Here is a 25,849-nt window from a genome sequence, read left to right as displayed (position 1 = left end):
TATAAGTTTTATTACTAAACGAAAATTTTACATACTAAACGAAACTTTATATTTATTCATTTATTTACAATTATTTATTTTTTTTTATTTATTAAAATTAAAATGTTTCAGCATATTATCATTTTTTATATATCAGATTTTTATATGTTTTATTACTAAACGAAAATTTACTTATTTAATATACATGGAGTTCGTTTTGTGAATTTTGTGAACTGTGGCGCAAATTACAATTTTTGTAGGTAAACGATGGCGCAGATTACATATTGCCTTTTTACTTAGTTTTATTTGGCGCAAATTACAAACTAAAAAAGTGGCGCAAATTACCAAAATACAATTTTAGATGTGGCGCAAATTACATATATTTTTTTTTTTTTTGGGTTGTTTTTGGCGCAAATTACATACGCCCAGAATTTTAAATACGTTTACAACAATATCAATTATTGCTTAACTCTAAAATGAAATCAAAAAAATGGTAGAAAAATATAAAATATGAAATAATTAAATATCCTTGCTTATACTGTATATAAGTAAATCTTGCACTTAATTTTTTTATATACATTTCTATCTACATAAAATTATTTTACTACAACACGCATAAAGAATGCCAAGTTTTTGAATTAAAAATTGTGAAGACAATAGTTAATGCTACCTACATAGTTTGTTTGTAATGAAGTACTTTAAAAAAACTTCTAGAGTTACTCAAAATAACCAAATATATCAAAAAAAATAACAAAAAATGTTTTCAACCACTGAATTTCTGAAGTTCTACCAATCAAGTGATCTATCTTCAGTTGTAAATTAAATCAAACGTGGACTCTCTTATGACCTTCTTATTTATAAAATTCAAAAAAAAAGTAGTTATTATATAGCCATAGTCACGGTATCATATTTTCATAAGGCATAAAAAACACTAATTCTTATTTTTTCTTACTTAAATCCATGTGTCAAATGTTTACAAGCTTATTATAAACTATAAGTTTTACCTAAGTCCAGATGACAAAAGGCAATGAATACTTTTGTAAAAAAAAAAAAACAGTATTTTACTATTTAATAAAACATTTTTTTTTTTTCATAGTAAGTATAATTTATTAATGAACAGACGCATTGCGTATCATTATACTTTGTTATTGTTTACGACAAAACGGTTATTGTGGTCTTGTTACCATATAACAGTATAATGTACAAACGACGTAAAAGTACCTATATGTAGTATTGCTATAATGGCTTGGACCCAGGCCAGGAGAAGATCAGAATCATGGGATTTGCCCCGCAGATTTTCGGGACAGCGATTCTTCTCTAGAGAATAAGAGAAATGCGCATAAAAGACATGTTTTACTGACGGTCTGGAAACGAACCGAAAATCACCGGTAACAAAAACCTTAGAAACAATTAAAACATGTACAGGTCCGAACTTTTTTTGAAATCGTTACCAATCGTATTTACTCCGCAGTTCAAACACTCAAATTTACAATGTTTTGGGGAATATGATAATTTTGGTGAATGTTAGTGGGCAGCATTTCGATACATCTGCATTAAGTACCATAATATGACCTATTATTATCATTATCACATGCGTCTTAAACATGGTCATTAAAAATATATCATTATATAAGGAGACTGATCAAAGTTTTTATTTTAAGAGATTTGTATTATCATCAGCTTTTGATTTAAATTCCAAATTATACATGATATAAAATATATTCCACTTAAATATGAAAAATGTCTGGAGTTGCAACAATAATAATTTTATTGTTTTAAAGTAAATAAAATATATGTAAGTACCTACCTACCTAATAATTTTTGAGCACGGTATGGTATTTCACCGTCATAGTTCATTTTAATTATACGATTATATATAATATTGAGTTATATATATATATATATATATATATATATATATCTGCGTATGTGTATTTGTGTAAGTGTACGTATATATATATATATTTCCATTTTGATATTATTATGTATACTTAATAATAGCCAAAAAACAAATAATGTGACATTAAATAATACAATGTATATCAGAAAGGCATTCGTAAACAATTTCAATAAAACGTATGCATATAATATGTAATATGTCATATGGTTATATCCATATTAAATCTACATATAAGTGTAAACGGCACAAAATTAATTTTAAACTATATTATATTGCATGTATATAATTATATAGTATGTACAAGACGATGTGTATTCGTATCCAAATATAAATACATATAATACGATACAATATGATATCCCTAAACATTCAATTTCAATCAACAAACATGGTGCTTATGTATACATATATATAATATTATATATGATGGTATATGATATCAGTCCTATTTAAATGATTTGTATGAACAATATGAGCACTATGCTTGACTTTTACTTTACATGAAATAAATACACCTATGTATAAAAAATGTATATAAAAAAAAAACATGCCTACTGGACCTTTAGTTTAATATAAATGATAACATAAAAATTATTTTTACAAACCAAATTAGGGCATGTGTATATAATAATATTATAGTATTCTGAACTGATTAAATATTCGCTACATTTTTTACGTGCATGTAAAATAACACGACTTCCATGGTTAGGTAACTGTCCATCAACTGTAAATTTTCGGAAACTGAAAATTACAAATTGGATTTCATTATGTATCGTAATTATTATTGTAACAATCTCGAGAATGATCTTTTAATAATTAATTGAATAAAATATATAATACTTAATTATAAATTTGAGTTCTGATTTAGACGTGTACACTTCGTGCCGATTATCATATCTCATATTTGTTTACGAAAACTTGTACTATTTTTTTTTTTTTTTTTGCTAGCTCAATATAATAAACAGTATGTTATGCATGAATAATTAATAAAACGACTAAAATAGTTTTTACGATTAAAATTTTGAATTTAAATACAACATCTTGTTGAGTATTACATTTTGTGACTAGTATTCGGTCATAATACTATAATGTGTAGATATATCTATATTGTATATATTCGCCAAATCGTGCAGTCAGTTGGATTCGTCAGTCATTTTAAATTATAGCGTACAAAGTGTTGTTTTGGACTTAACCTCTTTACGTATAATCGACATGGTACAGGAAACTTAATAAATTCGCAAGGCATTACATACCGTAAATTCCTAGAGTTCGTATTGTTATATTACCAAATGCGCTCGTTAATGGGCTTTGCGAGCCAAAATCGATATCAAAATGTGGTCGGATGTCGTTGTGGTGATAATAGTAATAATAATAATAATAATAAAACGATGGGCAGTTTTGTGTGGTTTCATTCAACCAGGGATATGAGCGAATGATATATTATTATGACTGTTGTTAATGTATTATTAGAATAATTAAATGCCTGCTCAATAACCCTAAGAGATGATTGTGCTGTAGATAAGAAGGATAAAGGTAACAGAGCTCATGACTATCGAACAATTAAGCACGTTGTACCTAGTTTTTTTGGTTGAAAGATTATGCCTACTTAAAAATATACAAAAAAACTCACCATCTATCATTAAAAGTTACTCATTTTTTTTTTTTTTTTGTTTATGTTTTGTAGGAAATAATGATATTAGTGGATATTTGTTAGTTTTATTTAATAATGATTTGAAATATTTAATTATTGTTTTATTTATATATATTACCGTTCTTTATGATAAGCAAAACTTAATATGTACTCGTAGTTGTATACCATAGGGAGACTCTGAGTTTCTTCCACTGAAAACATTTTTAAGATTAAGCGGAACTAATGGACTTTGTGCAAAATGAATAACAGCCGAGTTAATGTTATAATAAACTCTTGTTACATTAAATCTCAAAGTGAACAAAAAAAAAGTTCAAAGTATTAACAAATTCGAGATACGGCGTTTGACATAATAAAAATTTACTGTATTATTATTTTGTAATATTATTATTATGTTGGGTCGCATAAAAGAATGATTTATTAAATAACCAATAATGGGCCACACATTTTATTCAAACATTAAATTCATGAGCACACTATTGATTCATAATATATTCAATGATTGTTAATGCTGCCCGTCAATGACAATATATTATAATTATAACATGACGATTTATGTTGGTCGATAATAACATGTTAAATTATACTAATACGGCGTTTTGGATATGCATTATTGGTACATCGCTGCCACACGTTCATTTTTTGTTATCTCATTGTTATGAGTGTTATGACTAAATGTCATTGATTTTAGAATATTTTACTAAAATCAATGGTAATATAATACTCTGTTTAATACTTTTCGTATAATGGAATATTTAATACGTACCTCATTACGATGAAATCTTATTCGTATATTCGTTAGAATCGAGACGATTTAGATTTTCAAAATATTATAATATAATAAATATTATGTTATATTATAAAATATGTAATATATTTTACGATTTTAATATCAATTTGCGAGGAATTGTCGAACATGTTCAGCAACTTATTGAAGACCTTACGTCTTAAATCTTACTGCTTATTTTTTTAATTTTATTATCTATTATAGCTTAAACGACCACCAAGTTTCGATGTGGATTTTTTCATGAATTCCTTAAAGATATGCTTATATTATCGTATGTAGTACACAATTATAATATATGTAATAATATTAGGTACTTATAATAATATGTACTTGTTTAATATTTTTCACTGTCATTGTGTTGCTTCAACTACCGTAAGTTAAATGAATAAAGGTATAATTATTATGAACTTTATGATTAAAAATAAATAGTCGTCATAAATTTAGTTTTTAATTTGAAGTACATACTTGTTACTTGGAATTCTTTTACGCAGTTTTAAAAAGTCTGTTCAATGTTTTTTTTTTTTCACGAATACTGTTAATGATATTAGGTTATTATACATAGGTATTATATGATATAAATATATATATATATATATATTTATATTAAATTTATATTTTTTTTTACAGTAAAAAAAAGAATATTATATTATATTAAGTAATCACATTTTTAATTTTAAAGGACATATAGGTACATAGGATATACACACAACACAACTAATATTTATATAACGTATATTTCTAAATCAAATAAAACATGGATGTAAATATTATTATTATTATATTCATATAATATTTATTTTATATATTTTTGATTAACTGAAATATTAAATATAATAATTTAAGTTCCAGTGTCTGACATAAACACATACACACACATATATCATATTATTTCTATAAATATATGTATGTGTATATAATGTAATAAACCCGTGTAACGTTACTTATACAGAATATAATAATATAATATCCTTGTATAATATCGGTGGTGGTAAAAAGTGATGGGGGTGACCGGTGTGGTGTTTCGCTTGTCGAAAAAGGAGGAGGCGGTAGCTCGAATATGGCTGAATGGCATGACAAGGCGGCACATGGTTATCGAACACGCGATTCGCTTTTGGAGAATAATTTACGACGCGGGACATGCCACTTAGGTTACATTAATCAGTGTAATCATGTATACACGAGCGTAGAAGGGGGCGAGCGCGAATAATATAAAAATAAAAAAATAAAATAGGGTAACAACACTGCGTAGCAGGTATATAATAATATTAAATATTTTTCCGAATACGCGCTCGCCACCAACGCTGCCGTCAAATCATTTCCCCGACGGCTAATAAGCAGTCTTTTACGTTATACACGGTAATAACATATTTCGGACCGTCGTCGGTATTGTATAATAATTTAATATATACGCATAACTGCGTAGGTTAGGTTAGATATTAATTATATGATTCATGATGTATGTTCTATTTTATGTGTGTGTGTGTGTGTGTGTGTACAGTTGTAACCGCATGATAAAATGTTGAGTTAAATAAATTATACTATTATTATAATACATTAATAATAAAATTAAATTCAACGTAGATACTTGAAAAGTACGTCAGAAAAAATACACTACGCGAAACAATGGCTTGTTGCGAGAAGGACGTTTACATTGTTTTTTTTTCTTACTGTTACACATAATGACCTTTTAACTGTTTAAAATTCAAAACCCTGTGGCCGGCGTTTGTTGTGCTATATAATAATAATGCATAAATACATTTATATATATATATATATATATATATATATGTATACACTTACACAGAAATTATACATAGCTCCCTACGAGAAGTAAATTCGCTTTCATGTGTTAATTTGCATTGTGTTCTGAACACTTCTCGGTGGCGGCGGCGGTGACATCGATACTAATTAAGTTAGTTACTGCGACAAAAAATTAACGGGCGTGTACACAACAACCCATTATACCAAAACCTTAAAAATAAATAAAAACGTTTTTGACCTTTCCGTGAACCTGATCATAAAAACAAAACAAAAACATTACATGATTCGGGCATATTTTATTAAGCATGTAATATGTGTGTTAAGTGTAAATTAATTAGTTTATAAATATGTATATCGTCTTGTACATAGGTTTATGGAATGGTAATAAGGGAAGGGAATGGATGGTTTTTCGAATTCGCTCACTTGGTGCTCACGAACCGCGACTTTTATTGATTATTCTTATATGCGTAATATAAGCAATAATAATTTGTGAATAATACTGCAACCTACTTACCTACATAGTATAATATAAACATATTGTGTAGACTATATTTTAATTATATAATAGGGGAGTCTACCCTCTCTTCAATCTTCAACAATTCATCGGCTTTATAATCTTTTGAAACATATCAATGGTTAAAGCCATTTGAAGTTTTTTGAAATTTTCCGATTTATTTAAACATAACTGTTTAAATCGTTGATTGTTATGAGAATTGATATGTATATCAAACATTTAAACATTTACTACTGATGAATTAATTCATTACTTTTAAAAGATTCATTGACAAATATTTAATATTAGTTTTTTCTGTAATTATACATTATTTATCATATCTGATAAGTGTGCAATTATTTTTAATAATATAATATATTTAACTCTGTTTATTTTACTATATTAATAATGTAACTATAACTAATTGTATAGATTGTTACATTTGGTAACTTAATATCCAAATGTTTTGAATTTTAAATTGATATTATAGTGTATGCCTTAATTATTCATATTATGTTTTTGCATGTATCTACATTTTTATAGGCTACATTTTATGGTCAATATTCACAACAGATTAATTATTGTTATGTGCAGGTATATATTTTATATTTAAAGTAACAAATTTTGCCAACTCTGATAACTTGATCGTAAAATATAATATAATATCATTATTATTCTGAGAGAAATAACTTATCCAAAATGTTTTTTCATTTTAATCAAAAATAAAATATTAAGTCTTATTTTGACTACATTACCTAGATTAATAATTAAATAAAAATGTAAATTTTATGCTTACATCGAAATAAATATTTTCAAAAACGTACATTATATGTCATTATAAGACCTATTTATCTTGTATCTGCAAGAGACGTCTCATTATTATTTTTTTAATTCAAAGAAATACGTGTGGTTCGACGTTATATTTTTTACGATTTGATTTGAATTAATATTATTATCTGATTTATGCAATTTGGTTTAACGTATGTATACCTCGATTTACCGCACATAAGTTTTATTAAACTTAAAGATAATATTATTATCGACCGATACATGCATATAGGTACGCGTGATGTTATAATAATTATGTGATTTCAACGTCTGATTAAACTTTTTCCCTTGTACAATTATTAAATGTGGAGAATCTTTTTCGCCGTTATATCAGCGGAAAAAAATTAACTATGGGTACTTACTTACTTAAAGATCATTGGATGGAATAATAATATATAAGGGTACGGGAAAGAAAAACAAACACGAACACGATGCAATGCATTTTAAATTCCAAATTATGTGCATTATTTATATGAGGTGATTTTTTTTTTTTATCACAAAGCCATTATTTGATTGATAAATTTGCTTAAAAAAAGAACACTATTTAAAATACCTAGCTAATTTTTTTTTTTTTTTTTTTGAAAAAAATATATTTTTAATTTCATACTGAAGCAAATTATTTATTTAAGTATTTTGATGAGTGAAGTGATGAAATATAAAGGTATCTCACAAAATATCAGTTCATATTTACTTTACTCATTTAAACTTTAAACTGATAGTTATAATCATTATTAAACAACTATTTTCTTTCATAAGAAATTAATTTTAATCTATTTCAATTCTAGTATACATATAATATCGTGATTAGTCATATAAATTATTGTATATTATCATATTGTTATTAAAATAGTAAAAAAAACGATTAATAACGTTTAAAAAAGTACACATATATTTTTTTAATGTGTTGTTATAAATTTCAATTATGTAAAAAAAAAATACTGTTTGGCAATAAAACAATCAATTTACCTATTGATTATAGGTTTATGCTTATCTGTTTTAAAACGTAATATTTATTAACGGTAATGTTATTTTAAACCACATATTTAAAAAAAAAAATGTTAATAGAGCATACAATTTTCATTTTGAACATAAATTATCTAAACTAAATAGGCATAACCGAAATATTATTTTTTATTATATTAATATTATTATACTTACGTAAATTATTGAGCAGAGGCCTATTTCGGCTGATTGTCAACCTATATTATTATTAAAACCTGTTTTAATCTTTTTTTTTTATATCTAGTACATATTTTGTGGGGTTTTTCCATTTCTTACGGTTTATATATAGGTTTTAGATGAGTGAATTTCTATTAATACATATTTTTTCTCATTCTGTAAGAATCCATTTAAGATATTGACAACATCGCGTCTTAGTATGTTATTAAAGAATGGGCCGTCAGCACTCTTATACTCTACCTATGATATAGGTATATATATATATATATATATATCACTTCAAACTAGAGCTAAGATTTAAATAAATTTACTAAATACAATATTTTTTACGTTGACAAGTTTTAAATATTGATGAATGCATTTCAAATTATTCTGAATAAAATAAACATAATATTATAATGTTATACTTTGCTATACATTATAATGCATATCATTTTTAATTGGTACGGATATTTCATTATTTTTCAACAATTTTAAATAATTAATCCAAAAAATATTTTATCCAATAACATAATATGTAAATGTATTTCTGGGTACTCTTCGTACAAGTTTTTTTAATTTCGAAGTATTATTTACGGCCAATTTTAATGTCGTAGATCATTGGAAGGGCTCGGAAGTCTTAGAAAATGTATATTTTATTTTTGGTAAGATATAGAACATCGAAAGTAAGGTCAAAATTTGTTTCAAACCTTTCTTTTTAATTTGAGAAATAGTATTTAAAAGTGCGTTAGTTTGTAAGTACTGAAAATGTAGTTTCTTAGCGCTATAACTTTCGTGTTAAATGTTAGTATAAACTCATTAGTGATTAGTTAATTTCATTTGTAATTATTGAGTTATTACACTATTGAAATGAATATGGAGACAAAGATCATTATATAAAAATCTTTTATCATAAAAACAATAACATTTTGTACTTTTTAATAATTATAATAATATTTTTAAACTACAAGGTATTTTTATATTTTTTAAATTTTTTAAATGCATAAACTATAATTAGAATTTTATGTTGAATTCATCAACATATTTTAAACTTTTTAAAAAATAAATGTGAGTAGTTCTGCAGTATATCTCTGTAATATAATTAAACAAAAAAAAAATGTGCATGAAAAATCAAAAAAAATCCGGATGATTCAGTGCGAGACGACCCGATTCAAATATTGTATTGTCCCGTGGAACGTTAAGCACACGGAATGTGTATTTCGTTGTTTCCACGGTGTGTGCACGCATTGTCTTTAGTATGATATTAATATATATACATTTTACATACATGTTCTGAACAAACGCGCATTGTATCGGCGACTCGAACGTGAATATTATGAATATTATACGCTGCATTATTAATATTATCATTATATTAATGTTTAACGCACATGGCTGCTATCCGAAAATACGGTATTGTCTACCTACACACGCCAACGAGAAAACATTGTTCTTTGCCAAGACTTTGTTTGAGAATAACTTTTTGATTCCTTACCTCTGGTGTACATACAAACACTCGCGAAATTAATAATAATATATATATATATACACATTATACAACCGTGTACTGGGTATTACATTGCTTCGGTAATAGTAGGCAGGTACATACCTTGCTTGACCATTGAAAATTATTGTCCCTTTACGCCACTACACCAATGTTATATTATATGTGTGTGTTATAGTGCGAAAAACTATTGTAGTTCGACAAATAAATGATCAATTACAAATGACTTTTTGTGTTAGGTTATTTCTTCTTTCTTTTCGTTTATTCTATGATATTCTTTTTGCCGCTTTTAACATCCACGTGTTGATCATGATGTATTATATAGTTTTGTGTGTTTAAAACCTATTGAGGCTGTTTCACACGCATACCTTAAGCTTACGTCTTTTAAGTTTTCTGAGACACTAAATATATTTTCGATAAGTGAATAGTATACGTGAATGCAACCGCATTTGAGAAGACATTTGAAAATACATATTAATATTAATTATAATAACATATATATATATATGAGTATAATAAATGCGTTATGTTATTACGTCATTGAGAGGATCGTCGATGTATCTCCTTAAACCGTTATTATAATTTTAATTTAGTAGCATCCAACTTTATTTTTTTTCAAATATCATAATTAAAACTACAATTTGGAGCAAATATTGTATGTAGTCTTGTATAATTATTATAAATAATCTATAAGGTGTCTTGAAACGTATAGATTAATTTCTTACAAGCTATAGTGAATTATATATTAGGACTATTCATCTATTTATAAATGTATGAATATTGTTTTGATTTCTTATTTATCAGCTGACAATTGATACTAATTTCGATATTTTGTTTATAGAATTCCAGAGGGATGTACAGAACGCTGATGATCTTGTCGGGCGCGGCGGCTGGTCTGCTATTTGCCCGGATCTCGTTAATGGGCGATAGCGGACCACCTGTGTTCGCAGCCGCCGATAATCCGACCGCCAAGTCACCCAGTCTGGTAACTCGGACACTCACATTTCTCTACTTACCCGCTGAAAACTTCCGGTTGCTTGTCTACCCTCGGAAGCTGAGCTTTGACTGGTCTATGGACGCCGTTACACCCATCACTTCCATCTACGATCCTAGGAACGCGCTTTCTATCGCTCTGTACGTGGCCCTATTTGCTGCGGCAAGGCGATCTGCCGTAGCTTCGTCTAGAGCCAGATTACACCATTATCGGCCTCACAGATGTTGTGCAAAGACTAAGTATGATCGACCGGCCGACCTACCCGACGACCCGGTAAATAAATATAAATTTCGTTTTCATCTTATCCGCACATAATATTACGATTAATACTTTTATAAATATATATTTATTTTTGTCAATTTTGGAAACAGATATTATTTGTAGTATTGATAAGGCATGAAATTGAATTTTTGAAAATGTTTATAATATGCTTAGAAATAATTAATCCTTCGTCCTCTGTTAGTATAATATTCATTCGGTATAATTATACGAGTATGATATATTTAGGTTAGGCAGTATAATATATGCTAACGATTATTTAAATTGTACCTATTATTGGTTCAGTTTTATGAAAATTAATAACTGAACAAATGATTTTAAAGGTCATTCAAGATGTTTTTCATTATTATTATATTTTATTAATATTTTCGAATAAATATTCATTTATACGGTTTGATATTTTTGTTTTCAATTTAACAAAAATCGGTCAGTCTACCTATATTTCATTTTTTTTCTCTTTCTTATTTTAAATATATATTATTTTAACATGTTGTTTTGTCAAATTTTAATCGGATTTCATCTTTTTCTGTTGAAAAATAATATACTTCCATATTGCTTACGAGTAAGCAGAAATTATCCATTGTTATTTTTTAGTATTTTTTAATATATTAGACCTATGATTATAGTTATTGTCACTCGTTAGTTGATAGTTTTTTGTCTATTTTTATTATTTTAATGTTTTTGAAAAAACTCCTAATCTAACTCACATATAGACAACAAATTAATTTCTAATCATTTCAAATCAATTGTATTTTTACACTGAACATTAGCGATCGCTCTTAAAAACATGTCACTTTTATTGACAATATAATATCATAATATTTGTAGGCAAGGGCCATTGGACTTGCTGTAGCCATGACTGCCATACCGTTCGTTCCGGTGTCTAACTTGTTCTTTTACGTGGGATTTGTGCTGGCCGAGCGGGTGCTGTACATGCCTAGTGTTGGCTACTGCTTTATGTTCGGGTATGGTTACACGGCGCTGGAACGTCGATTGGGACCGAAGTGGCCAAGGATGGGGCTAATAGTGTTACTCATCGTATATGGTGCCCGAACGATCATCAGGAACAATGACTGGCAAGACGACGAGTCACTGTATCGATCGGGTTTACACATCAATCCGCCCAAAGGTAAGTGAATTTTTTTCAAATTTACAAAATATTATGATTATTACTATTTTATTTAAAAAAAATATCATTATTTAACGAGAAGCTCAATAAAAAAAGAGATAAAACGAATTTGATTACAACGAACTTATTGATAATACTGATAATTTTTCAACGACCATTTGAGTCTTAGACCATATATATGTAGAAATGACTAAGTAATAATTCCAATGTGAAATACGAAACGCACTGATATAATATTATTCTTAGATAAACAATGTTATGTTTCAGTTAATAGTTTTAATATACGTAATGTCATATCGACTCTTAACTACAATTTAAACTAAAAAAATGTAGTCACGCCATGCGTCATTTCCCAATTTCATCGAAGTGAACTATTTGGTTATCGGTTCAGGGGCTATGTACCGTTTAATATAAATATCGTCATAACAGTAGATGGGTTGAGGTCTGCCAAAAACTTTGAGCAATGGCGTATTATAATATATTTTATTATACGTACATATACTGTTGCACAGACTTCCGGCATCGATTTATTCATTTTATTATTACGGGTTGGGTAAAACTCGATTCGCCCACGGGCCTATACTTTATTTTACACACACAAAATCACAAAATCCGACGCCGCGAAATTTTGTAAAGAGAATAGAATATATTATTATTACACATACGCGTTATATTATACAACGTGCTATTTCGAGGGTAGAAAAAGGTCGTTTTAGATTTGAGTAATTCGTTTTCGTATGGAACGATATTATTTTTAAATATACAAGTTTGCGAAATATCGTCATATGAAAATATATATTATAATGAGTTATATTTTACGCGAGGATACTAATTAGCTGAAGGTGCATAATACGCATAGAATTCGCAGCAGAAGTCTAACTTTACTACGAACATATTATACAGGGGATCTATTCATATTGCAAATCTTTCGTTTTTCTAAAAAACTAACATGAGAATTAGAAGCGCAGAAATATTATACCTAAGGGCTAAGTTTGATGACTTAAAAACAGCAAGGGTGCCATGTTTATAGTTCTCATATTACATGTCTTACCCCCACCACTGATCACTATGCATCTCTGTATTAAATTCTACCTTCGCTTTTAAATGAAGGACGTTGTTGTTTTTTTTAAATAATAAAAAATTGATGTTCAGTTTTATAGTCATAATTTTAAAACAAATCAAATAATCTTGATCTTGTATTCAGTTTCTACAATTTCATCGGTTATTTTATACCAAGGTTTTATTTTTATTATTTAAAATATTTCATATGTCATGAGTGAACGTTTGATTTTAGCTGAATGATATTTTGAGAATTATATACATAAAACACACATACACAAAATCCAATCTATCTAGGTCATTATAGTATTATTTTATACTGCGAAAATATTTGTAATTGATAGATCACGCGTTTTACCTACAACACTAAACCTTAGATGATCGCTTATTGGTAGATTACATATTATTGCAGCAGTCTCCTACAGTTTATTACAGTTGAATAAATTTAACATTTACTTAAACATCACTACTCTTTAAATATTATTGGTTATTTTGTTTTATATTATAGTTATGAGATATAATAATATAAGTAATTATATTTAATTTTGGCGCTCAACAATCATTTTTTTGAAACCATTTAAAAAAAAAATAAAAAATTAACATATTTGTATAGATTTTTACTTGATAATTTGTATTCAGTTGTGCACGCTCTACGTGTATTAAAATAAAATATAAGAATAAAATGGCATGATATTATTATACTACGCAAATATTTCAAACTACCCCGTACGATAGGAAAAAAAAATAATAACAATAAAAACCGATGAAAGACAAACAACACTCTGAAACGATAACATTTACCAAACAGGGCTGCCTGCGCCGCTATGATAAACTTTAATACGTATTTTAAACGATATTTCCCTTCACGTTGCGTCTATTAAAATATAATCGTTCATTGTATGTATTATATTATTATAATAAAGCAAGTTTCGATTACATTTTTTCTATATGATAGTGGAAATAAGTGGAAAAAGTATAATCTCACTGTGCACCATCAGCATTCAGGTTTATTTTTGTAGAAGAAAAATATAATTTCGTATAAAATATATACAAATTTTTCTTCCATATTAAATACATACGAAAGAAAGGGGTGATACTAGGTAGGGTTCTCTATATCTGTAAATGTAATTTTCATGATGTACGGGTGGTATTCATAACTTAAAAATAGTTTACTCTAAGCTTTGTACAATTTTTGTGTATTATATGAAAAAAATTACAACTCCAGGACATAATAAAACGCAAAAGAAAGATGTCTGGCGAATGGTAGTGGGTTGTGGAAAAAATAAAAACCATGTCATTAACGAAAAAAATACGAAAAATATAACAGTTTTGTAATTTGAATATTATAGTTATATTAACTGGGCGGAAGAAAATATTTTATTATTATTATTTTTAATGTCGACGTACGCGTACAGATATTTTATTTGAACAATTCAAATTTATCGTTTACTCAACGCTTATAAAGGTTCTTGTATATTATAATATTGGTAGTGATAATTGAGAAGTATTTTTTTTTTTTTTTTTGGAAGTAATTGAGAACAGCTCTAACAAAGTTTCGAATCACTAAGCAATCGAGATTTTTATAATATAGAAATCATAACACTGAAAAGATATAGTGGTTATAAAATGGCCATATGCTGTTATCTCGTCATCATTATTCACTGAGGTCGTCGCTCACGGTAATAAAATCAGTTTTGCAAAGTTGTTGGTGGCAACTATTATTGAACAATAAAATTGTACAATTATTAATTTTTTTTTTATACATTCTTGAATTAAACATCGTTTTGGTACTTCAAGTGATTCACCGAGATTATAATTAAATCATTTTTAATAATAAAAATTATAAAATCATTATATCTAATTTGAGATTGTTAAAAACTTAAATCTTAAAACTTTAAATTAGTTCAATTTATTTCTATAGTGTCAATCGTATCCAGAGCTTGCATTAAACGGTAAATTTGTATTTTGAGTAGTATATAGTATTATAAACAATGTTATTTAAGTGTTAAAAATTAGACCAGGATTAAGACAAACTATTGTTTGAATACATTTTAAGTGTTTCCTATTCTTCAATGTTTGCATTTGTGAGGTATAAGTGCATTTGTTGTGTGTATAATAATTTAATTATTTTAAAATTAAAATTTAACAAATATTTAATTGAATGCGAGTATGTGTATACGATTTCACGTGATAAAATAGATATTTTTATGACTACAAACTGTGTTATTTATTATTTAAATTGAAAAACTTCAAACATATTAGTTTAACATAATAAACATTTGGTTTGAGATTGTCTGTAAACATAATTCTATATTACTTAAAGTACATAACCATGCTTTAATAATTTTGAATATATTTTAAAATTACACATATTATTTAAAATGAAATACGTAATAGCTAAATTCATTATGTTTATATATATGTTTATTTTAAACCGTTTGAACGATAGAAATTCTTTGTCTGTACTTAAATTATACTGTTGACTATAGTGTCTTTTGGTTTCATTTTATCTAATTCCCTGAAGCAAGTGAGATAAACTCACTTTCAAGTATATAAGTAAATCTGCACTATACACATTACATTGATTTTCATAGTTAGACTTTGTTACTCAAATTGATTAAATATATTTTCACGTAAAACGAGAATAAATCAAAATGTGAAATAAATGAGTAAAAAATAAAGTTAATGTTGACATTAAAATATATATATATATATATATATTACAATAATTATATTTTTGGTCACGTTTTTTCCTAATTAGTTTGAATAATTTTTTAATGAAAAATCGTCTATAACACCTTTACCAATGACTCGTATGTACACAAACGGAAAGTTTTTATTAATAGTGTATAAATACATGGGAAGTGCCATTACATACCCGATGGAAACAATGTTTTTTCGATACAACATCCCACGCCTGCATTTAAATAAAACCATAAATTTATCTGAGATTTCACAATACCAATAAAATACTTTATTATTAAGATTTAAAATTTTAAAATATTTTTCATGCGCAAACGTTCTAAAAAGCGCTTTAAATAATTTGTTTAATTATTGAACACTGGAAACGTCACGGTTTGTTTCGTATATTATTATCAAATTTTTATTATACTAATTATCTATTATACTATTATTATCACTATCGTTATTAGCGTGTAAAATTATATTAAAATAAATATTGGATGATTTTTAAACAGAAGTTATTAATATCCTACATCTTACCAATTATTTATTATTTGATAGTCATGAATAAAAAAAATGACTACAATAATATATTATTTTAAAAATTATCAAATTAAAATAATATAAACATACGTCAATTATCGTATTATTTACAGTAGTTAAATGAATTATAGTAATTGTTAATCAAGTACCAGTTAATTGTAAGGTATAGCGCTGCACAGTAGTTTAAAATTGTTTTTTATTTCTTATAATAAACATTTATTTTTATTGATAATAAATGTTTTAACATTATAACCATGAAGTATAAACGTATTTTGAAATGTTTAATCCACGTTTCTGAACATATCACAAATGATTTTCTCCACATTATTCACTTGCAAAATTGTTTGCCTTTTCTTGAAGTATTTGTTTGTTTAGAGGTACATTTTTTCATCGTTAAATGGAAAACCAATTTAATATAATATATATATATATTATCTTTATACGTGTGGGCATATTGTTATTTCCTTGTTATCCAAAATCAATAAAATTTACTATAAATGTATTTATGTTTTATAATAATTAATAGTAACCTTAAATGTAGGTATACAAGATGATACATTTAAGCGTTAATGGAATACAATCATTATTTAAAAAACTTTTTAACTTTAGTAAAATATATTTGATATAATTTAAAAATTAAATTGGTGAAAGAAAAGTTATTAAAACTTAATATTGGTTTAATTTGATGAAGAAATTACTTTAAGCATACGATTTATAGATAATATTATGATTCTAATAAATAGTGAAAGTAATGATTAAAGAAAAATTTTCATTAGAAATTAAAATAAATAGTGCAAAGACGAAAATTTTAGATTGGACTAAAGACCCTTTAATAAAAGCTTATATTTATATAGCTAATCAAAGATAAGTAAATAGAAATAATTTTTTATATTTAGAAAGTAAAATCACATCTGATGGAAATGCATACAGAAAATTAACAAATATATCTTCAAATAAAAACATTTTACTTTGAAATGATACATCTCCAATATTAATAAAATATTTATTAAATAATATTATATTTGGAGCATAGAAAAATATGGATGTGTAACTTTGATTATAAAATATGATACAAAATAATTTAAAATATACTTTGAATCGTATGGGAACTTTTAGCTGGATAAAAATAAAAATTATCGAAGAAGTATTTAGAGTTGTTAAAGAAAAATGAGTATACGATTAGATTATGATGTTTGAAAATAGTTGAAGATGCCTCAAGACACCCAAAACAGCTGTATAATATAATTATAGAAGTATGGAGAACTACAGGGCTTACTCGTAACTCCTACATAGACTAAATTAAAAATAACGCAAAAGCCAAAACTTTTAAGAAACTAAAATAAAAGTAAGCAATTGACTAAAATTAGGAATTGAAGTTTTTAACCAACTTATGGGTTGAAAAAAATTAGGTTTAGTTAATTAGATTAGAGGACCATCATTTCGCAGGAAACCTTCTTTCAAAATTCGATTTTTACACCATTATAAGTTACGAAACAATAAGTTAATCTAAACTAGAATAAATCATTAGTGCATATCACTTTGATTCTATTGATATAATTAAGTCCGTACATTTATTTTTAAATCATCCATTTATCATACATTGCAATAGTAATAATTTAGTTATTTTATGTTTTAAAAAAACGATCCCAATAAACAGTGGATACTATAAAACGAGTGGTCACATTAAGCAAAACTCACTATAAAAGGTATTAAATTGTTATGTAATACTATACCATCAACGATTTTTACACGCTAATTTGTCCTTGAATTATTTAATGTACAACAGCTAAACTATACGCACGTCGGGCGCACGACCTACGTTTGGGTTTATGCCACAGACGAGTTTTAATTTATATAATTATACGATCACGTGTATATATGAATACAGAATCCTTGTTGGTGCTTATTTCATCGTGCGCGCGAGTGTGTAACTAGCAACGAACACAAAGTCATAAAATAAAAATAAATAAATAAATAAAATGAAAAATAAAAAAAATATATTCGCTAATAAAGGTTGAAATTCCGACCTGACTGAATCGCACTCTGACACCGCCGGGAAAATTTTAAACGCGCGTGCGAGGTACTTTTTAGTTTTAATTTATATATCAAAATGCACGCGCGTATGCGTGTGTATGTTTGTATGTGTGTGTAGAATTGTTTTTTGTGTCCGATACACAATACTGACTTGTGCTGCACCGCCGCGCGATATGAGTTTGTTATTTAAATTTTTGTCGAGTTTGTTGCAACATAAAAAAAAAAAAAACCCATCCAGTATTAAAACTGAAATACAGTCTAATTATGACCGACATCTCTTCGTTCCATTTCTTTATTATATATTATTAATTAATATGATGATAACTTTTGCATAAAATATATTTCGCATTATGATCAATAACATATTATTTTTTTTTTATTTCACACACACACATATATGTATATAATATATTGAACCATTTGCAATTTATTTATGTATTGTTTTTAGAGTTACTTTTTTGAATAGTATGTGCATATTATTAATATTTTTAATAAACGATTACGATCCATATTTTCGTTCAATGTTTCATCTGTCGATTAGACACCGGTTCTTTAAAATATAAGTTCGTTATGTTAAACGTTGCTATTCGTAAGAACTCCAGTGTAAAAATTCCCAGGATTTTGTTTTACTTAATAGCTTTTGTATGAGCTGTGTAGCTTAAAATTTAAAATATTAAATTATTGTTAAGCATTTTGATAACAGAGCGTCGTATGAAATCGTAAGCCATATGCTATGTAGTATATACTTGTACTTATGTAATAACACAAAATATTTAATATTCTCTCCATAAAAGTTTCATTTGGATTTAAATTTTGAAATATTATTTGCACAGTTAATGTTGAATAACTGAAGTCATAGGTCTTCATCATGATTAGAACGATTACTGAACTGAATATTTGTTAACAAAACCAGCTTTATAATTTATACATCGGAAATGAAATTGAATTTATCTTGAAACTTCAGGTCAACTTTCAATAAACTATTTTCTAAACGTCCCATCATACAAAATTGATACAATTTATTCGTTTCATTGTAGTATATAATTAGTAAATCTATATGAAAATTGATATTTATATGTACTTACAAAATATGATTTCATAACAAGGATTAGAATATTAATACACTACGAAACATGTGTAACAAATGCATTCATTATATTATAAATGGTGAAAAATTAATTATAAAAAAACAATTTAAGAAAAACCTTTTAAAAATATCTGAAAAAAAATGTATTAATCATATTAATTTAATACGAGTATGTTTAAACTCATAAAATTATTAAAATACAAAATAATTTAACAATAAGTAAAACCAAAAACATTAAAGTTTAGAATATAAATATTAATTAAAAAATATTTTTAATTACCTTAAATATAGAGTTCAAATCAAAATTCCCAATTTTTAAAAATATTTAATAAAAATATAAAAAATATGTTCAAAATGAGCACAATAATATTGCAGAATAAGATAAAATAAAAGCACACATATTTTGAATTCATTGATGTCTAAAGTATATTAAACTAAAAAAGTTATGCAATAATCACTCAGTGATCATAAAAAAGTTGTAATATCTTAGAAAGTTTCAATACTTATTAAACCATAAGCAAAAATTTGTGAAAACTCACAAAAAAAGCCGGATTTAAAAATTTTTTCCAATTAAATTTACCTTGACGGCTATGAAAATGGTTAATCATAAATAAAAAGTAAATTAAATTGTTTATGCATTATTTCATTCTTTCTGTTGGAGTTTTTTAATCAAATGTGGTTCACTAGCTGATATAAGATAAATGTTTAGTTCAATTTTTATTATTATTTTTGTTTACTAAATATTAGTACAGTAAATACACACATATATATATATATATATACACATATTCTCTATCAATTAAGTTGGACTCACTATGATATTAGTATCATGCATGCCATTGTCATCGTTGTCGTATATCTGGCACCATGAAATAATTGATTGTTTTTTTTTTTTTTTTAATCGATTACTCCGCAATTTACAATAATAAATTCTATAGTGTGTATAGGTACAACATATAATATATACGTACGTATTATTATAATTAAGCCGGTGACGGCCAATTTAATTATATTCATTAAGCTACCGATATACTTTTAGCTATATATAATAGGTACCCTTTAGCCTTTGGCTTTTACGCATTAATAGCATGTGGCTATATTCCCTTTCTGACCAATCAATAATCTGATTAGATAGCCACGGTTCAAAATTGCATGTGAAAAAAAAAACCTTTGAAAAATATTATAATAATTAAAAAAAAAAAAAAAAAAAAAAAAACATATTTTGTTTTATCCGCCATTTAATTTGTTTGGATGTTAAATATAAAATATTGTGTGCGGGGCTTGATGTATCGTAATGTTTGGTCATAGTCAGTAAATGATGCTGTAGTTAAGCACCGTTCGGCGTGTTACTAGCTTTTGAATGCGGGTGAATTTTCGAGCTCTCAGCGATGAAGTCATGTTCCAAATTTATTAACACGTGTTCAAAAAACCTACTTTACCATCAAAAAGTCACACATCTTATGTTCAAAGTTTCCAAAGCTTAATTAATCAAAAAAAAAAAAAAAATTTAAAGAATTTATGTACATGCAAATGTAATAATTTCAGTGTAATAAAATATAAAAATAATTTAGAGAGCAAATTTTTACACTTAATTATTGCTTAAGTCTATTATATAGTTTTAAAATCGAATCATATTTTAATTTATTGCTATATAGTGTATATAATGTGTAATATTTAAAACCTCATGAAGACTTTTAATAAAAAAGTTACTACAAATTAAAATTAGTGAAAAGTTTTTTACAATTTATAATAAGTTTACTACACCTACCGCAGCTCTATTATACACTAAACGTTGATAATAATATTATGATGTTTTTAATTTTAAAATATTTTTTGGTACAATCTTTTTAATACATTATCGATTTTATTTTTTTCCTCTACGATTTGATATTTTGATATTTGTTTTATTAAAAATTCAATAAAAGTAATAAAATATACGTTTTGAACCTATAGTATCTTTTAAATTTTTTTTTTTTTTCTTTTTTGTTAGACGTACATAGAATTATACTCATATTGCTAAACAATATTGCATTTTTATATTTTCCAGATACAAATTTAAAAAAGGTTCTTTGGAAAACTGTTAGACGTGTTTGACAATTTAATAAAAAAATATCGAAATGTACTTAAGTATAATACGCTCGCGTATTATTAATTCCAAATTTGTCTAGAATTAACCAATGAAACTCATATAAGTCTGAAACTATAAATTATAATGCTGTTGGTTTAATATTTAAAATATATTGATCTTATGAATGATTAATTAAGACGTATAAAATACTTGTGAGATTTTGCACTTTTGATAATTAATACACGTAAATCTATTATAGTTGATTTGTTGTGTACCATGTTTTTTTAATAGTATATGCAGCGTTCAAATTTTACATAATTTATATATGTAATGCTAATATTACATAAAATAACTGTTCAAATACCCTGATTAAATTATAGGTACTCTTGAATCTGTGGAAGCATAACTCTCTACTAACACTAGTAGTCATCTGATAATATCTAAGTGATTACGCTAATACGATTTTCAAAAAGCATAAGAGAAATAATAATAATATGTCGACTGAATTGCCACCAAGCACGCGGTCTATTTAATATATATAAAAATAGATTAATTACCGGCAACTAATTGTCGAGTAATTGACCTCGATTTTATACAGTTCGTTACGTGCACGCAATTTAAAAACCAATACCTTATTCGATAACGACGTACACTAATAATATTATCTCGATCGTGACAAATAGGGCGTGGATGTAGATTTTACGCGAAATGCGTTTTCGTCTGCTGGTATAATTGCTTTCTAATCATGAAATGTATATAATTCATTTCCATTAGTTTAAATTAATTTATAACATGATACTTGTTAATTTAACTTTGGTGTTTCAGAAAATTTAAAATATTTTTAAATAAATTTCACGTGTTTTACAAGATAGATTTTTTTATTTTATTTTAGAGTGAAATAAAACATAATATGACTATTGGTTTTTTTTTGACGTCTGAGAACCTTATTGATATTTTAAATTAGTATTATATTAAACTGTGAGAATATAAGAAACTATAGAAAAAATTATTTTATTAAAAAAAAAAAACTTCGATTCTTGAATTGAATTTCAAGCGATGTTATTCAAACATTTTATTTTTATCGTATGTCTACATTATTTTCAATATGTTTTTAATTATTTATATCGTCTTTATGACTGTAGTCTGTTAAAATAATATGCAATATAATATTGTAGCATGACTGTATAATATAATAGAAAAGTATTGATCTCTTTAACAGAAGACGTATATAATAGGGATAGGCAGTATAGGGTATTTAAGAGATGATGCAGTGTGAAGGATCAGCTCCCTTTTTTGTTTTTATAAAATTTAATAATAAAAACTTAAAATTGGTTAGGTTAAAGATTGGTAAAGATTTATAATATACATAAGATAATATAGATGATATTCTACTTACCTAATTACCAATCTCGTCATATTTAGCCAGCCTGTGAGATAATAGAAAATATTGCTGAATAAATAATAGGTTAGGTTAGATAATAATAAAAAAAAAAAATGTATTTTATTGTTTAACATTATTTTAACATGAAATTTAAAAATGAAGTGTTTTAAATAATTATACATCTTATTACATTTATTATAATGGTTATTTATATAACTACATGACTTTGATTTTGGCCTGAAATATTTTCATAGTGGTACCTACTTGTTGTATTTTTTTTTTTTCAAGAAATTATAAATAAATTGAAACGACTATATAACGTATATACAATTAGGTATTTTACTCAGTCCACCAAAACTTAATAATTTTTGAGATAATGAGTGTTTACTGTTAAATAAATTACTTTTTTGATTAAATATTAAATTTAATAAAATGGGAAACGAGATATTAACTTCAAAAAATAATACGTCATATTATATTTTGCTTGTGACAGTTTTGTTTTCATTAAAAATATTTTAAATTGATAAAAATGTTTTGAGTCTTCAAAAACTTTACAAGTCAGGGACGAAATCCTATTCAGTGATTCCTGGTATATAAATTTACAAAGGATATTTAATAATTTTATCCTGATATAGGATATAAAATATAAAGTGACCGTAAACATGATAATATAATATTATAGTGTTTTATAAATGATAATTTCACTGTGCCTAACAAATGCTGGCTTTCTTATTAGTTTTAGGACCTCAAGCATTTTATTCTAATGATTGTATATTGATAAAGGATTTTCGGATTAACATAAAATATACAATGTTTAAAAACATCGTGTATATACAAACTGGTAAAATGTCAACAACGTGTAATTGACTTTGGCATATAAAATGTATTTTAACGTCTGCCTTATTACAAATAAGTTTGGTTATCAACAACAATAATATGATATAAGCTTAGGCATTTAGACATAAAATAGAATGTAAGGATCTAAACCGTATATTTGTTATAACTTCATCGATTAGCCACAAAAAAACATGATGTTATTATGTTATTATCAATCGCTTTTGATATTTTAATGTCATAATTTTATCGTAAAATGTTGTATATACCTTAATATCAATATAAAACTAACTTTTTTTTTCGAGATACCTATTAAACCTGTGTGATTGTAACAGTTTTTTCCTAGTTCATAATATATCTATAATTATTATATATATACGTATTATGACTAAATACACAAAATCAGTTTGAATTTATTTGTTATTTCAACGTGATATGTATTTGTGTACAAATATTGCTGCCTCCATGCGCCGTAATTACACCGGTTAATAAAAATATGAACATTTTTAAATGTTTGTGGATGTGAAATTTTGAGTCATTGCGTACATATACAATCATCAAGCCCAATTCGTAGCAAAATAAAAAAAAAAAAAAACATAAAAGAAAATAGTAGTGGAAAAAAAACTTGAAAGGAAAATTATTTATGAGTAGAAAAAGTGTAAGAGAGGCCAAAGTTTAATCGAGTGAAGACTGTATAGATTTATAGAACAATGAACTTTTTACCTCCATTTGGATTTTTCAGCTATCCTTCCTCTTGTGCTATATATTACTATTCACTCTTAACCTGAAGACTCGTTTCTCAATTAAGTTGAATGACACATCTCAGTCACGGTGGCAATATACGGCAATACGTTTTTGCCTAGAGGTGCACAGAATGGCGTACAATGTCTCGTCTCGACGTTATCATTGGGAATGTATTATTCTATCGATGATTTTATTTAACCATTACTTCATAAAACCTGTCATTTTTTTTTGTTTTTACAAATAAATTATTTCAGTATCCATAATCCCACATACACTCAAACAATGCAAACATATTATAAACCTCCGATCGTCTATAATACTTATTTATTTCAGTGGTTAGTCAAATGCAGTCGTGCCTGCAATGTGCGCTCGTGTTTCTTCGCTTTATGTCTCGTATCACTATCGGTGCCAAAATCGACGTAGAAGAAGGAATGGTGTAGGTCACAGGAGAGGGTACCAGATTCTTTTCACTTTTCATTTAATCGAATCGTAACCGTAGTTTTCGTCGTAAATATTGTCGTTTTACTCTGTAAATATAATATAAATTCCAACGCCGACAAACGTTTCGGAAACGCGATCAAAAACGAAAAACTCTGTTTTTTTTCATTCCCGCTTCTTTTTCATAGATTTATCATGGACGGCATCTGACTTTTGTCGCCCCACTTGGTATATTATATGTGCCGCAATGTATTTATAAAGCGCTATTCGAATCTACTCTCGTTGTGACAACCGGAAAAGACGAAAAACGAGTAGCGTAACGTCTACACAGTTCAAGTTACTTTCTTAGTATTTTAATGCCCATTTCCGGTTAGCATCATCCGTTAGATTAAAATACATTTTGTATAGGAAAGAATTATATCAAACTCTACTAAACCACCATTGTACGTAACGAAAATTATACATTAATTGAGAACCTATTAACTTAGTGAAAAACCATATTTTAGTTTGGAAATTAAA

The 25,849-nt window shown here is 26.4% G+C and overlaps 1 protein-coding gene across 1 annotated transcript in view; it reads left to right on the top strand.

Annotated features, from left to right (window-relative positions):
- The window catches only part of LOC112600506 (transmembrane and TPR repeat-containing protein CG4341-like), a 267,606-nt gene that overhangs the window by 121,083 nt on the left and 120,674 nt on the right, over positions 1-25,849 (top strand). Inside the window, 2 exon segments of the mRNA XM_025347744.1 lie at positions 10,900-11,325; positions 12,160-12,460. Of these exon segments, the coding sequence (XP_025203529.1) occupies positions 10,900-11,325; positions 12,160-12,460 (727 nt within the window).

Source organism: Melanaphis sacchari, unplaced genomic scaffold (genome assembly GCF_002803265.2).
Source record: "Melanaphis sacchari strain LSU unplaced genomic scaffold, SCAv2.0 Contig65_pilon_pilon, whole genome shotgun sequence".
Taxonomy (NCBI): Eukaryota; Metazoa; Arthropoda; class Insecta; order Hemiptera; family Aphididae; genus Melanaphis; species Melanaphis sacchari.
Note: the sequence above shows the minus strand (reverse complement) of the source record. Positions and strands in the feature narration are given on the sequence as shown.